Source organism: Notamacropus eugenii, chromosome 6 (assembly GCF_028372415.1).
Source record: "Notamacropus eugenii isolate mMacEug1 chromosome 6, mMacEug1.pri_v2, whole genome shotgun sequence".
NCBI classification, from domain to species: Eukaryota; Metazoa; Chordata; class Mammalia; order Diprotodontia; family Macropodidae; genus Notamacropus; species Notamacropus eugenii.
Window position 1 is genome coordinate 296186952 of NC_092877.1, and position 16045 is coordinate 296202996.

The 16045-nt window shown below is 38.5% G+C and overlaps 1 protein-coding gene across 3 annotated transcripts in view; it reads right to left on the minus strand.

Moving 5' to 3' along the window:
- ERICH6B (glutamate rich 6B) overlaps positions 1–16045 on the minus strand; it is a 99248-nt gene that overhangs the window by 77888 nt on the left and 5315 nt on the right. For all 3 annotated transcript variants that reach the window (XM_072617200.1, XM_072617201.1, XM_072617199.1), the window contains exon 2: positions 4347–4757. In XM_072617200.1, coding sequence (XP_072473301.1) covers positions 4347–4692 — 346 coding nt within the window. In that variant the 5' untranslated portion in view covers positions 4693–4757. The remainder of the gene's footprint in view (positions 1–4346; positions 4758–16045) is intronic.

Below are 16045 nucleotides of genomic sequence, written 5' to 3' on the forward strand. Positions count from 1 at the left end.
ATAGGTTAGGAAACGTGAGAATAGTTCAAGTCCTATTTGTGGGAAACAACTCTTTTAACCACATGCAGGTCTTGTTCTGCCATTTCTGTAAATACTCCTTTTCCCCAGGAAAGGCACGCTTGTGGTTGTCAGTGTGCACTTGTTTGTCCTTCATTTTTGAAGAGGACTAGTGACATCACAGGGTGATGTCTTGGCTTGTGCATGAACTGTGGGCTGATAAGGAAGGAAAGATGTGAGTCCAAAGGCTAGGTAGGGCAGCCAGCTCCAGTGACAAGGGAGTCCTTGCGGAGGCTTAGGAAACATCCCAGCAGGAAGAGGGTGGGCAAGATAGAAGCCCTTCAACCTCAACTAATTAATGTTCAAAACATCGTTGGGAGATTGCGGGAAAGCAAGTGTTTCACCTAGGGTAAACTATGAGGCGCCCAGAGTGTTGTGTGACCTTGGGTCTTTGTCTGAAAACTGAAAGGATTGAATTAGGTGATCTTTAAATTCTCTTCCCTCTCTAGGAATCCATAACTTGTCTCTATGTACTGTGTCTCCACTGAATTCCTCATAGCACCACAAGTCAATCTATCTCCTGTTTCTTTCCTTTACACTTTGCTAGTTATTATAATTATCAATATGATTACTAATTATTATTGTTATTGTTACTATTAGTATAGTGGATTGGATCCTAGACTCAGAATCAGAAAGATCTGCTATCACATCCTGCCTCTGACAGTTATTAACTGTGTAATCATAGATAAGCCACAACTTTACTCAACCCTAGGAAGGTCTTTAAAACTAGGTTGGAGAAGGATTAAGATCTGTATCAATGAAGGGAGTTCCTATCCTGGGTGTACCTCTAGTAATGAGATCATGGGTCTCTGTCAGTACCTGGACTTTAATATAACACTGGCAGATACTTTCATGATATTAAAGCAGACAAAAGAGAATTTAGGTTTACATATATTTTTATATATGTAATATATCATTTTTATTTATGTATTATTATATAACATATATAATTATGTATAATTTATATATTATATGATAGACATCAAATAATAAATATTGAATATTTATATAATGTATAAATTAATATAATATATGATATAACATATAATATAATAATGTAAATAGGTAGACATAGAAATGATTGGATGATTGGTGATTAAGAATTGATATCAGCCCAGAGAGAAGTCTTTAGTAGATTGCCACAGTGACTTTATTCTTGGTCTTGTTCTATATGACATCATAATCCATGGTTTGATTCAAGGCATCATTGGCTAGGTGGCCCAATTTACAGATGACAGAGTTAGGAGGGATAACTAATTCAAGGGATGTCAAAATTAGGCTGTAAAAAGATCTTAACAAGAGGGAACAATGGGATATATTTATTAAGACATTTAATAGGGAGAAACAACTCCAGTTGGGTTAAAATCAACCATATATGAGCAGGATAGAGGTGATAAGGTTGGATAACAGTTCCTATCAAAAGGACCTTGGGATTTTATTAAATTGCAAATTCAATAAAAGTTGATAGAGTGACATGATAGCCTAAAAATCTAATATGATCTTACTATATATTAATAGAAGCATGATATCTATAACAAGACAAATAATAGTCCTACTGTATTCTGTCCCAGTCAGATCACATCTGGAATATGGCATTAGTTCTTATTTTAGGAAAGGCACTGGCAAATGAAGAATGTGTCAAGATAAAGGTTACCAGAACCCCAAATGATACCATACAAAGACTGATGGAAGGAACTGGGTATGATGTTTTGCCTGGAGAAAATAAGAATTAAATAGGAGAACCAGGTAAAAATGATAAAGAAGCAGATCTATATAAGCATCAGATCTCTATAGGAAAAAAGCATATAGAAGGGCCCGAGCTATGTAGAGTGTAGTCTACATAAGGGGCAGATCTGTAGAGAAAACTCTATAGAAGGGTTAGATCCATATAGAGAAGGGTCTATACAGGATAATCTGTATAGGTAAAAGGCTATATAAGGGTCAGAGCTATGTAGAGCGGGGTCTATGTAAGGGTCAGATTTGTATAGTGCTCTTTCCATTATATCGTGGCTGCCTCTTCATAAGGTAAGGATGAGAACTGTATAGAAAAGAGTCTAAGGTTGAGAACTCTGTAGGGAAAGGGTCAGAGGTATGCAGAGAAGGGTTTATATAAAGGTCATAACTGTACACAAGAATCTATAGAAGGGTCAGGTCTATATAGAGAAGGGTCTATATAAAGGTCAGATTTGTATAAAAAAGTCTATATAAGGAAATTTGTACAGGGAAGAGTCTATAATAAGGATCAGAACTATGTAGAGAAGGGTCTATATAAGGAAAAACTTACTAGTAATGATAACTTTTCCAAAATGGAATGTATCATCTTAGAAGGTAGTGCGTTCCCTGTCACTGTTGGTCTCCACTTTTTAGGGAAATTGTGGAAGGGATTCCTGCTTCAGAAATGGATTGGTCTAGGTGATATCTGAGGTCCCTTTCAATTCTGAGATTCTACAATTCAAAATACCCTGGGAGGCCTTACTGGATAAAGGAAGGCTATGGTAAATCCTTTTGCAAGATTAAGAATTCTATCATAAATTTCTTCCCAACTTAATATGTTATATAAATTTTGAAGGATGTTTTTAGTACATATTATATTTTTCTCTAGCAAGGCATAGCTAGATGTAGTTTTAAAGGCATTTTAATCTTACCTACAGTTTATCAACTTTCTTTCCCTTACCAGTAAGACATTTATTTTGGAGGTTTTGGCTTTATATACAATTCTGGTTAGTTGACACTCCTGTATTTGTCCTACTTCAGCAGGGGATCTATTTACAAAGACATGGCCCACAGAAGTATATGCTAAGAATGCCTGATTCCGCACTGTGCAGGAGAAAACCTCTGAATGCTACTTTTATGTTTCTAAATTAGGCTTGGAATATGAGCAGGCTGTGTATTAGTATTCTGAGGAACAATTTCTGGCTAGACTGGCACAGAGAATATGGTACTTTTCTCCCCTTCCATCTAGGCCCCTGAAGAGATTAGGCTGACCTACAGGCCATACCTATCTATATAATACTAATAGCCCTGGAATGAAGAAATTATGGTGTAGCAGAAAGCGTTCTGAGAATGACCACTGCTAAGTCACTTATTTTCTCTGAACCCCAACTTCCTCACCTAAAAAGGAGTGGAGCAGCAATGATGATGATGGTGATAATGACATTACTATGTGTTCTCTCTGTTTATCTCCTCCTTGAGTCTTTGTAAACCAAAGTACCGTATAAATGTGGATTGCAAATATTTTCCAGATTGAATAAAGCTAAGAAGAAAATTCTGTTTTTGGGCTTGTGCTTTGAGTGGGACTCATGGACCCAACAGTAACCAAGGTTTGCTGCTGAGGGAGTTCCAACATGATCAATGAAGAAAGAAGTATCACTGATTTTCCAACTGTCTGTGGTGGCAGTGAGTGTAGGTTAAATATTTCACTCTCTTAATGCCCCTCCTCTCCCGCATAAAGAAGGCAGGCATATGGTCTGAGAAGAAATGGCTCGAAGATTCAGTTTTTAGTTATGAGTCACATGGATAACAGCTGCATCTCTTGAGGTGATAGGTCTTGTTGATAGAATATGGGATCTGAAGTCAGAAGAACAAGCTAGCTTCTGGTCCTTCCTCAGTCTGTAACTAGCTTTGTGATATTGGATATAACTTAAACTCTCTCAAGCCCAATTTCCTTCTGTCAAATGAAGTTCTTGTGTGTATCAATTGAGATAACATGCAAAACGGCTTGCAGGGTACTATATAAGTGTAAACTGTTATTATTGAGCAAATGGTTGAAAACAAAGAAAGGAAACATTGCCAGTTAGGAATATATATTATATATTTCTATGTTGTACATTTAGGTATGATTGTACACGTTTATATCTTTATTAGTGTGGGAAGTTTATCTCCCTTCATCAGTACAAACCTGTAATTTATCCACAAGTTACAGTCTTAGAGAGTTGCCTGTGGAACTGAGAGGTTAAGAGACTTTATCTACTCTGAAACCACTAGTATGTGTAAGAGAACGATTCGAACCCAGGTCTTCTTGGCTCCAAGACTAATCCCCTATCCACTCTGCTACTCCTGGTTCCCAAGAATATATATCATTATTACTCAGCTCTATGATGAGTGAAAGACCTTGAACATAAATTATTCCTTCCTGGAAAATGAAAGGTCTCCTTAGAAATGCTAATTAACCCAATTAAGATATATTTGCCTGATTATTATGTTGCTGCCTGAGTTATAGTTACTTTACCAATGAAGCCCCCTTGTAGCTGCAATGAGACCTGGAGATCATTTTTATTAGTAATTCTTACCTTCTGACTTGGATGAAATGGATGATGTCGTTGGTTCTGAGCTTTTAAATTGTACACTAACACTTTCCATTGAAGAGAAAGAAAAAGAGGGCAAAAGAGAGGAAGTGGAAGATGCAAAGGCAAAGGAAGGAGTTTGAAGAGTGACTTCTTCATGGTCCAGAGATTCTGACTCTGGAGTTTCTGGGCTTTGGGGTCTTTCTGTTTCTTCTGTCACCAAGATTTCAGGAAGCAACTTTTTATGTTCTTGTTCTATAAAATTTTCCGTTGAAGAAGACAAAGAACTTAGCGACAGTCTAAAAGAGGAAACGGCCACTTTAAGTGGGAGGGTCTTCTTTTCCTTAGACATGTTGGCAAATCACTACACAGACAGAAATCTTCAGTCACTGGAGAGCCCATCCGTCATCATGGTAACTGAGAAAGAAAGGAAAAACAAAGTCCTCTTCATCATGAATCAGAGAGCAGTATATGGCTTTAGATTTATTTATTCTGATTTTTATTTCTTTTATTTTTAATTTATGGAATAAAGCATTTCCACAACATAGCATAATAAAAATGATTGTAAATGAAACTGCAAATCTAGTATGTACAACTTCTTATTCCTTTTAAATATATAATAAAGTTATCATGCAAATTTATTTTTTTTTCTCTTTTCCTTCCCTTCCCCCTTCCAGATGGCTACCATTAGACACACGCACATACGTATATATATAATATATATATGTATATATATGCACATACACACATGTATAAATAATTGTAAAATGATGTATATGTAAAATCACTTCACACGTACTTCTATTTATCTATCTGTCTGTTTGTCTATCATACCTCTATCTGTCTTTCTCTGGATGCAGATAACATCTTCCTTCATATGTCCTTTGTAGTTAATTTGTCTATTCATAATAGTCAGAATGACTTATTTGCTCAAAGTTGTTCTTAACATAATACTCCTGTTACTGTATACAATGTTCTCTTAGTTCTGGTCATTTCCCTCTTCATTATTTCATACAAGTCTATCCATGTTTTTCAAAGATCATTATTTCTTATAGCACAGTAGAATTCCGTCAAAATCAGATAACACAACTTTTGTTCAGTCATTCCCCAAATGGATGGGCATCCTTGAAATTTCTAGTTCTTTGCTACTACAAAGAGAGCTGCTATAAATATTTTAGAACATATGGGTTCTTTTCCTTTTTCCCCTAATCATTTTTGGAAACAGATGTAGCAGCAGTATTGCTGGATCAAAGGGTATAGGTAGTTTAATAACTCTTTGAACCTAATTCCAGATGGCTCTCCAAAATGGTTGGATCAGTTCACAATTCCACCATCAAATGAGTGTCCCAAGTTTTCCACATCCTTTCCAACATTTGTTGTTTTCCCCATTTAATCATTTTTGCCAAACTGATAGGTGAAAAATATCTCAAGGTTGTTTTAATTTGCATTTCTCTAATCAATAATGATTTAGAGAAGTTTTATGAGTACAAATTGGTTTGATTTCTTCCTTGGAAAACTGCCTGTACATATTCTTTGACTGTTGGATAATGATTCACATTCTTACAGATTTTACAAAGTTCTTTATATGTTTGAGATATGAGACCTTATCTGAGAAACTATTAATCCTCCTCTCCCCTCACCCCCAGTTTTCTGCTTTCCTCCTGATCTTGGCTACATTTGTTCTTTTTTGTACAAAACCTTTTAAATTTAATGTAATCAAAATTATCCATTTTAAACCTCACTCTGTTCTCTGCGTCTTGTTTATTCATAAACTGCTCACCTATCCATGAGTCTGGTAAGTAACATATTTCATGTTCTCCAGATTTTCTTGTAATATCTCTCTTTACATTTAGGTCGTGTATTCATTTTGGTCTTATCTTGGTAAATGGTGTAAGGGATTGCTCTCTGCCTAGTTTCCGCCATACTGCTTTCCTGTTTTCCCAACAATTTTCACCAAATAATGACTTCTAATTCCAAAATCTTAAGTTTTTACACTTGTCAAATACATGATTACTCTATTTATTTGCTGCTTTAAATTGTATGTCTCCTTTGTTCCTTTGATCTCTCTTTCTATTTATTTTTATTCATTCAGTAAGAATTTTAGGGCCCTGGGTATGTTCAAGGCACTAGCAACTACCTCTAGAGAGACACCATTGAAATAAAGTACAACATTCCAGGACCCCCCACCACACCAGAAATCACCGGGAAGATGATGTATTCATTAGTACATAAAACATTGCTACTCAGTCTAACTCTAAGTGAAGTAAGTGATACAGAGCAGAGGAAGAGGAATAGCTTATGGAACAGGGGAAGAGGCTGTGTAAAGCCAGTAAATCTTAGAGCTATAATGGACTTGAGAGGACATCAACATTTTGGCAGGTAAGGAAACAGTCCTAGAGAGCTTGAGTCTCAATTGGACTCCTCTTAGTCCTTACCTTTATCTGTTAAAGGCCTATTCATTTCCAGCAAAGGATTCATAGGGATAGCTAGTACACAGAATGCCAGCCTGGAGGCAGAAAGACATCTTTCTGAGTACAAAAGTGGCCTCAGATACTTGCTGGCTCTGTGATCCTGGACAAGTCACTTTACTCTATTTGCCTCAGTTTTCTCATCTGTAAAATGAGCTGTAAAATGTCAAACCACTCCAGTATCTTTGCCAAGAAAACCCCAAATGGAATCACAAAGAACCAGACATGACTGAAAAATGATTCAACACCCTCCCCCCACCAGCAGGACTTAGAAGAGACATTTGAGGTGCTCTGAAGCAGCAGTTCTTAAAAGTGTGGTACATGGAACTCTGGAGGTCCCCAAAACCTCCAGAGCTTCATGAAGTCAAAACTATTTTCATAATAAAACTAAGATGTTATTTGCTTACTAAAAATACTCTTTTTCTAACTATATATATCTGTATGGAATCAAATTTTCTTCATGCACTTCAATCAAAATGACATCAAAAACACTGAATTCAGAAGCAGATAGGAGAATGGCATTGTCTTCTCTTTAGTTAGATATTAAAGAGATTTGCAGAAATATGTAAAACAGTGTTACTCTTCTCACTACCTTTTTTTATTTGGAAAATAGTTATTTTTCATAACAATATGTGATTTATGACAACATTTAGTGGATTTGTTATTATTTTCAAGTAAGTTAACAAATGTATATTTAAAAATTTTAAATTTTAATTTCTAATAGGGTAAATATTATAAGGCATAACAGTTATAAATATTATAAGTTGTAATATTATAAGTTTTGGAGGGACTTTTTTTGGGAGAGGAGGATAATAATTTCATTTTTGGACATGTTGAGCTTGAGAAGTTTATGAGGCATGCAGTTCAAAATGTCCAAGAGACTGTTTTTAATATAGGACTGGAACTCAGGACAGTTTAAGAATTGGATATTTAGATATGGGAACCACCTGTAAAGAAATAAAATTTAAGCTTGTGAAAGGTGATGAGATCACCAAATAATAGTAGAGATAATAAAGAGAGGGGTTCAGGACAGATCCTTGAAGTATACCAACAGTTAGTGGATGTGGAATGGATAATCTGTGGTGAGGAAGCAGGTAGGTGGCCCAGTGGAGAGAGTGCCAGGCCTGGAGTCGAGAGGTCTCATCTTCCTAAGTTCAAATCTGATCTCAGATAATTACTACCTTCATGATCCTGGACAATTCACTTAACTCTATTTTCCTCAGTTTCCTCATCTGTAAAATGGAATGGAGAAGGAAATACTCTAGTATCTTTGCCAAGAAAATCCGAATGAGGTCAACAAAGAGTCAGACATGGCTGAAAATGACTGAACAAATTAAAAAGTATATTTAAAAAGACAACCATGCAAATTACTAAGAAAAATGTGAAACTCTTCACCTTTTCATATCAAAGACCTCTTTGGCAATCTATGGACCTGTTCTAAAAATAATGTTTTAAATGCAAGCAATAAAATACATAAAGCTATAAAGGAAAATTTGAAATACAGTTTTCAAAATATATATTTTTTAAAAGTTTGTGGACCCCAGGTAAAGAAACTTTGCCCTTCACTGTCAGAGTCTTGCGATTCCCCTTCCTTTCTCACAACCTCCTATTTCTATCATCTGCCTACCCTCCCTATTTTATCTCTAGGAACAAGAAGGCAAATAAGTCAATTCAATCCTAAAGAACAGGAGCTATTTATCTTTTGCCAATTTTGCAGAGGAGGCAACTGAGGCTGGGAGAGGTTATTCAATTTGCCGGCAGAGCTAGTAAGTGCCTAAGGAGAGATTTTTCACTCAGGTTTTCTGGGCTCCGTGTCTAGTGTTTTTTACCCTCTATTCTACCTAGTTGTTTAAGTAGACATAAGAAGGGGTATTTGTCAGCAAAAGTTTCCTTCGAATCCTACATAAGAGAGTAGCATGCCTCATCTTGGTTTTAACTCATGTTTTCATCCCCTGAGGAGCACAGAAGCCTTTATACAAACTCATTAGCAATAGTGACCAAGTAGACATCTGATTGAGTTCTACTGTAATTTCCAAAAATATCTGTGGAAAAATAGAAAGCTCCTGAGTCCACTTGCTAGCTGTGTGACCTTGGACAAGCCATTCAATTTCTCTGAGGCTTTATTTTCTTCTGTGTAAAATGAGGGAGTTGGACCAAATGACCTTACCTTTGTCATCAGTAAGTCCAAGCCTATTAGTACACAGAGGGAATGATTGTCTACATGCTGCCAAGATTTATCTTCTGCTAAGAAAAGAGTTTTCCTATATTAACTTGTCAAATTCCCTGAAACTCCCAATTAGCTAGTCACTACTTTGGATTAAGGCATTGTGTCTACAAGACTTGTGTTAATGCCATTCTCTCTCTCTCTCTCTCTCTCTCTCTCTCTCTCTCTCTCTCTCTCTCTCTCTCTCTCTCTCTCTCATCGTTACCTTCTTCTCTTGAACTTGGGGCCAACAGGAGTGAAAAATTCCTAGCTGGAGAGAGGGGATACCCATTGGGCAATGGGGAGAGCAGCTAGCAGGCTTTTTTAGACCCCTGACAGGGGCATGAAAGCAAAACTATTTCATCTAATTCATGTTTACATATCGAGGATCTTTCACTCTTCATATTTTTAGTTGCTTAAGATGAAAGATCAAGACCAGCTTTGTACTACACAGTAGCAGGCTGTGTGCAAGAATGTTCTTCAGCAAGATTGTTTTTATCTTTTTGGGTCAGGCCACTCAAATATAAAGCACTCATGCAGCATTAAACTTTTTTAAAAGTTTAAAAATCAACGACAGAAGGCTCACTTATCAGTTGCACCAGCATCTCGAAACCCTCTTTTGGCTTGGAAGCTGGGGAGCAAAATCCATCCATAAGAATGGCGATAAACTATTCTCACATATCAGAGAGCCAGCAAGAAAACCCATATTCTCAGATATCTATATACAAATGCACACAGTATAGGTAATGAGGTGAATTTGAGATCTGAATGCCAGAAGAGTCATTTGACCTCACAGCTATCACCAAGACTTAGTGGGATAAACCTCATGCCTGAGACATGTTTCACGGAAAGTTACTCATTCAAAAGGGGTAGCAAGGTGGCACAGTGGACAAAGTGCCAAGCCTAGAGTCAGGAAGACTCATCTTTCTGAGTTCAAATCTGACCTCAGACACCTACTAGCTGTGTGACCCTGGGTAAGTCACTTGATCCTGTTTATCTCAGTTTCCTCATCTGTAAAATGAGCTGGAAAAGGCAAATTGCTCCACTCTCTTTGCCAAGAAAACCCCAAATAGGGTCACAAAGAGTTGGACACTACTGAAACAACTGAATAACCAGGAAAATTCATTCAAAAGGCTTCCAAGGACACTACACTTTCTTAATTCTCCTAAGTCTCTGACCACACATTCTTTGTCTCCTTAGGTCATCTTTCCTCTTCCTTTGGCCCCCTGCATTTAGGCATCCCAAAGCTCCAACCTTAGCCCTCATCTCTTCTCTTTCTTCTTGATTTCCACATCTCTAAAGTGCAAGAATTTTACTAGATGACCTCTAAGTTCCCTTTCATCCCCAGATCTTATGCTCTTAGATAGCAGGGCTAGGATTTGCCCATTTGTCCTCTGACTTTCAGAACAGGATTCTTCCTACAAAACCATGTTCTTTTCCTCCTCTGGGTGCTTAGCACAGCAGGCATTGATACCTGTTTGTTGTTGACTCTGATGAACAGAGTCCCAGGGTGGATGCGAACATCTGGCTTTACATTTCATGCTAAAGGGATCAGGAGCACCTTTCAATCTCGTTGACCTCTGGGCAGCCTCACCGCCTTTCATCATCATTTTCAGGAAGTGTGCTTTTGTTCTTCCAAACTGATGCAAAGCATCAGTTATAAACAGGAGTGGGAGCAATTGATCAGCCTGGGCTCCCCTGGGAGAGACGGGAGAGAGAAGGACAGGGCTAGTTCATGGGGGGAAAAAGTAAGCAGGTTTGGTTTGCACAACCAGCCCTTCCTTCTGCTGCCTTGTTCCTGGCTTATGTACTCCTTACATCAGCACCAGCGCTGTCCAAATCTCCCCGGCAATCAGAACTGACATGTTTGTAGGAAGCCGCAGCAGGACCTCATTTGATCCAAGGCCTCTGGGCACCAAAGGGGAGCCCAGACTTTGGCCTTTATTTTTTATTCAAAGAGAAAGAAAAGCATCTGGTTTCTTGACAAGGTAGCCAGATGAAATTGACTGCTGAAATGAGCTGGGAGCACTCTGGTGACCTCCTGTCATTTTGCATGGTGCACTACGCATTGCATTGCTATCAGTAGCACCAATGTGCTAGTTTATTTCTCCAACCTCCAATGTACCTTTCTTAACACTGAATGCCTCAATCCTCCTTTGTCGACACCAATTCAATTCCAAAAAAACATTATTATTTTTTCCCCCAAAATACCATTCTTAAGTAAGCATCATATGCCAGGCATTATGCTGGGAGCTGGAGAAACAAAGACAAAAATTCCCTGATTTCAAGGAGCTTATATTCTAATTATTCCCATGTAGGAGATTGTACCTGGGGCACCCTCTCTCATATGCAGGGCACCTGGAAAAGGTATCCCAGGTTCCAGATTCTCTATGAGTCCACATTCACTCAAAAACTCACTAGCTCATGACAACATATCCATGTATAAACAACATATAGAAGGGATATATTGGAGAAAATCATTAAGGAGAAGGCACTAGAATGAAGGGAGAAGAATAACTTCTTGTAGAAGGTGACATTTTAGCTAGAATCTGAAGGAAGCCAGGGAAGCCTGATAGAGATGAGGAGGAAGAAAATTCCATATATGGGAAACAGCCAGTGAAAATACTCTTCAGTTGAATAATTGAAGATAGTAAAAATAAAAATGTAATATTTTCTCTTCCAGGCATACAAACTCCCTTGAAATTTATCCTTGGACCTCAGATTAAGGACTCCTACCATAGAGGTAGTGAGGTTCCTCTTTCCTAGAAGTCACTTTGAATAAAGATGGGAATGTTCATTTTTCTGGTATGGTGTAGAGGTGATTCTTGGCACATTATGAGTTGGCTGCCCTCTGAGTTCTTTGTCAAATATGAGATTTGTGTGACTCTATGAGATGCCAAGAGAATGATTACATGGAAAGGGCACCATCAAAACTAGAACTTTAAGGACAAGTAAGATTGTAATTGTCAGAGATGGTGGCATGAGGCTGGGGATATTTTAGGCATAAGGAAGCATCATCATGACCCTAGTTATCCCTTTTGTTTTATATTTTATTATTAGCAATAAACACATAATGAATTCCATGTTAGTTGTTGTCCTTTATGCTCAGAGAGGACCAAAATGACATCATTATGTTGCAGTCAAGGTACAGTGTGTCTGACTGTGGCTGATCAGACCAACATGAGATTGAAAAGCTCTACCACAGGGTTGGGCACAAATAATTCATATGAATATTTGGATAGGAGATGTACTGAATCTATGTATTTCATGTTTCTTTCGAGCTGTTGAAATTCTGCTTTGTTTATAAAGCACCACACTTTCTTTGATGTGGGCTCACCATGCTGGGAGGTCCTGTGTCAGTGTCTTCTGTCTTATAATTGATTCCAAAGTTCTTCAGAGAGACATTGAAAGTGTCCTTATATCACTTCTTCTGACATCCATGTAAGTTCTTCGTAAAATAGTATTTTAAGCAAACAGATGTTTAGCATTCAAATAATGTGACCAGCCCATCAGAGTTGTTTTCTCTCCTGTAGTTTGAATATTTGGCAACTTAGCTCAAGAAAGAACCCCAGTGTCTAAGTTAACTTGCCGAGTGATGGTCAGAGTCTAAGACAATTCAAATGAAAGCAATTCAGTTTCCTGTTATAGTGCTGGTAGACTTCCAGGTTTCACAAGCATACAATAATGAGGTCAGCACAACAGCTCTGTAGACCTTCACTTTGGTAAGCAGCCTAAATATCTCTTTTCTCTCATACTTTCTTTTGGATCCTCCCAAATACTGAGCCAGCTCTGGCAATACATGCATCAACCTCATCATCTATGTGTGTATCCTTGGAAAGTAAACTGCCAAGGTAAGCAAACTTATCCACAGCATTCAAAATCTCTTCATTTGCTGTGAGAACCCCAGTTTTCTTATTGTTAATTGTCAGGCCAAAATTAGCATAAACAACAGAGAATTAATCCATACTCTGTTGCATCTCAGCTTTAGAGTCTGCATTGAGTGCACAATCATATGCAAACAAAAAGTTGTGCACCAACTCTCCCTATAATTTACTCTTAGCTTGTAGCTTTTTGAAGTTAAATATGTTACTATCAGTGTGGTAGCTGACTGATGCCATTTTTGTTCTTGTTTAAAATATCCAACAACATCACTGAAAACATCATACTAAAAAAGCATGGAACCAAGCACATAGCCCTGCTTCACTCCACTGGTGACTAGGAGAGTACAAGAACATTGTCCATCATCCAGAACCTGTGCAATCAAGTCATCATGAAACTGGCACACAACACTGAAGAACTTCTCTGGGCATCCACATGTTGCCATGTCATGACAACTGACAGTATCAAAGGCCTTGGTCAGATGGGTGAATGTTATGTATGGACCCCTGTTCTGCTCCTGGCATTTATCCTGGAGTTGTTGGGAAAGAAGCATTATATCAACTGTTCCTTGGCCCTTTCTGAAGCCACACTGACTCTTGAGGAGATGACCATCTTCCAGGTGAAGAATCAGCCTAGTAAGGAGGATTCTGGCAATGACTAAGAGAGAGATCTCCCTGTGATTGCCATAGGACAACCTATTTCTCTTTCTGTTATAGAGATGGACAATGGAGGTATCCTTGAATTCTTAGGGGATAACATCCTTTTTTGATATAATCCAGAAGATTTCAGTCAGTTTTCGTATGCGTGGTGGATCCCTTGACTTATAAATCTCAGCTGGAATAGAAATGGTACTAGGTGTGTTGCCTAGGCGAGAAGAGCTTCATGGCATTGAAAAACTCTTCTTCAGTTGGAAGTTCAGCTAGACGGGGTTGACTTCAATCCAAGGTATATGGTTAATGGCTTCAGAATTGGTTGATGATAGTCTGCTGAAAACATTATGGAAGTGTTCATCCCATCTCTCCAGGATGATGTTTTTTTTTTAATCAATAATCCATGTGGCTCTGTCAGCACTGAGTAGTTGAAATGCTCCATATGTCTTTGATCCATAAATAGACTTCAGGGAATCATAAAACACTTTGGACTTTTACTATAAGCATAAAACTGCACTTCATTTTGCCTTCTTACAGAGTCAAGAATCTTGCATCTCTCTAAGCTTTGCTTGAACTTTATTTTTAATGGAGTTAAACACTACCTTCTTAGAGATGAATGAACTATCCCAATAGTGAACCCTATGGAGTAGCTTCTGAATTTCCTCATCAATTTCGTCAAACCAGTCTTGATGTTTGCCGGTCTTTTGGCCCAGACAAGTAAATGTGGTTCTGTACATCACAGTTCTGAAAGCTGACTACTCCTTTTCTGCTTCACTGTTGCCAACTGTGTATTGGCTCAGTAACAAACTCATCATGCATGGACAAAAGCTACAGTCTGTTGAAATGAATTCTTCTGGTAGTTGTCTTGTGTTGGGGCCATTGTGTTTGTTGAATGTGAATGTTTGGCTTGGAGAGGATAAGTCCATGACTAGACTAGGACTCTGGGTCACCTTCATCACTCACATCCTGTCTGCCTCTTCTCCTTACAATGGCATCACCTGTTAAAAGTCAATGCTTGTTGCAAGGGTATATTCATTAAGTTTTATTGCACTTAGGTAAACAGAAGACAAGGTTGGTGATAAGAAGGTTATGAGTTACACAAGTCTTCAGTAGTAAGTGACCATTGCTGTTTCTGTTTCCAACTGCATTCCTCCCAAGGATTCCCTGCCATGTCTGACAGCCTGTGCCTACTCTGGTGTTGAAGTCATCCAGAATTACAAGTTTGTTCTCTTTTGGCACATTGATGATGAGGGTCTCCAGGTCTTCATAAAGTTTTTCTTTGACCTCATCAGATTGCATCATGGGGGAGCAAACTCCCTGATGATGGCAGTATGGTGCTTTCCTACAAGTAGCAATTGAATTGTCATGTGGCGTCATTCACTCCTTTTGGAAAGCATGCAAGTTTGTTAACTAGATTAGTTTTGCTTACAAAACTTCATAGCATTCCCCATCGCTGTGGCTACTCCAGAGAAAGATATATCCAACTCTGACTTTGGCAAGCTGGCCTTCATATACCAGTCTTGTGTCACTCTGAGCTGCTATTTGGATGTGGTACCTGCTGAGTTGTCTCACAACAAGACATCCAGAGTGCTGCCAAATCTTGTTGCTTCTTCAGTCCAGTTAGAAGAGACAGTATAGCCTGAGCTGCCTATGAGCAATGTTATGACTTCAGCTCCCAATGTATCTGCACCTGTTGCTTCATTATTTGCCTGTAGCCACAGGACTTTAAGGTAGGTAAAAATAGTAAAATGGTATGGGTGATATCTTTTGACTTGTGCATAAACTGGATATAAGTGAGGCAGAGTTGCACAAAGTCATCAACCTCACCCTATCTTTCTAAGTCATTAAAGTCCAGGGGCAAGACATAAGTCAAGATGACTGGTGATAGCTTGGGATGTGGTGGGTGACTTAGGTGTCTTTGATGTCTGGCTAAGTTCAAAGTGCTCCACAAAGCCTGTTTCTGCTACCTGCATGACCATGGGAACAAGTTGTTCTCATCTATCCATTTCACTAGTGGAAGTCTACACATGCTTGGGGTAGATACCCCCTCCTTACTCTTCCTCACCCTCATGGTTTAGCTCATCTGTCAAAATACCACAGGTGAGAGTTGAGTGGCAGGTGGACACCAAAGGTGGAAGGCAGCCCTCACACCAGAGACACTGGTCTTCCCTGGACACTCAGACATCTTGAACTGAAGGGCTGAAATGATTGCTTTGTTTACTATAATTCCCAATAGCTCTCTTGGTCCAATTGAAAAAAAAACCCACACCACAAAACCAATTAAAGAATTGTAGTTGAAAGCAGTAAAGGATGTTATCCAAGAAAGATTCCATGAAAACAGAGGCAGGGAGGTAGCTTGTAATAGTGGATAGTGTGCTGGCTTGAGAGTCAGGAAGGCTTGAGTTCCAGTTCCCTTTCCCAGACACTCGCTAGTTGTGTAAGTCTGGGGAAGTCAATTAACTTCAATAGTAATACCTCCCTCATACATTTACTGTGAGGCTCAAA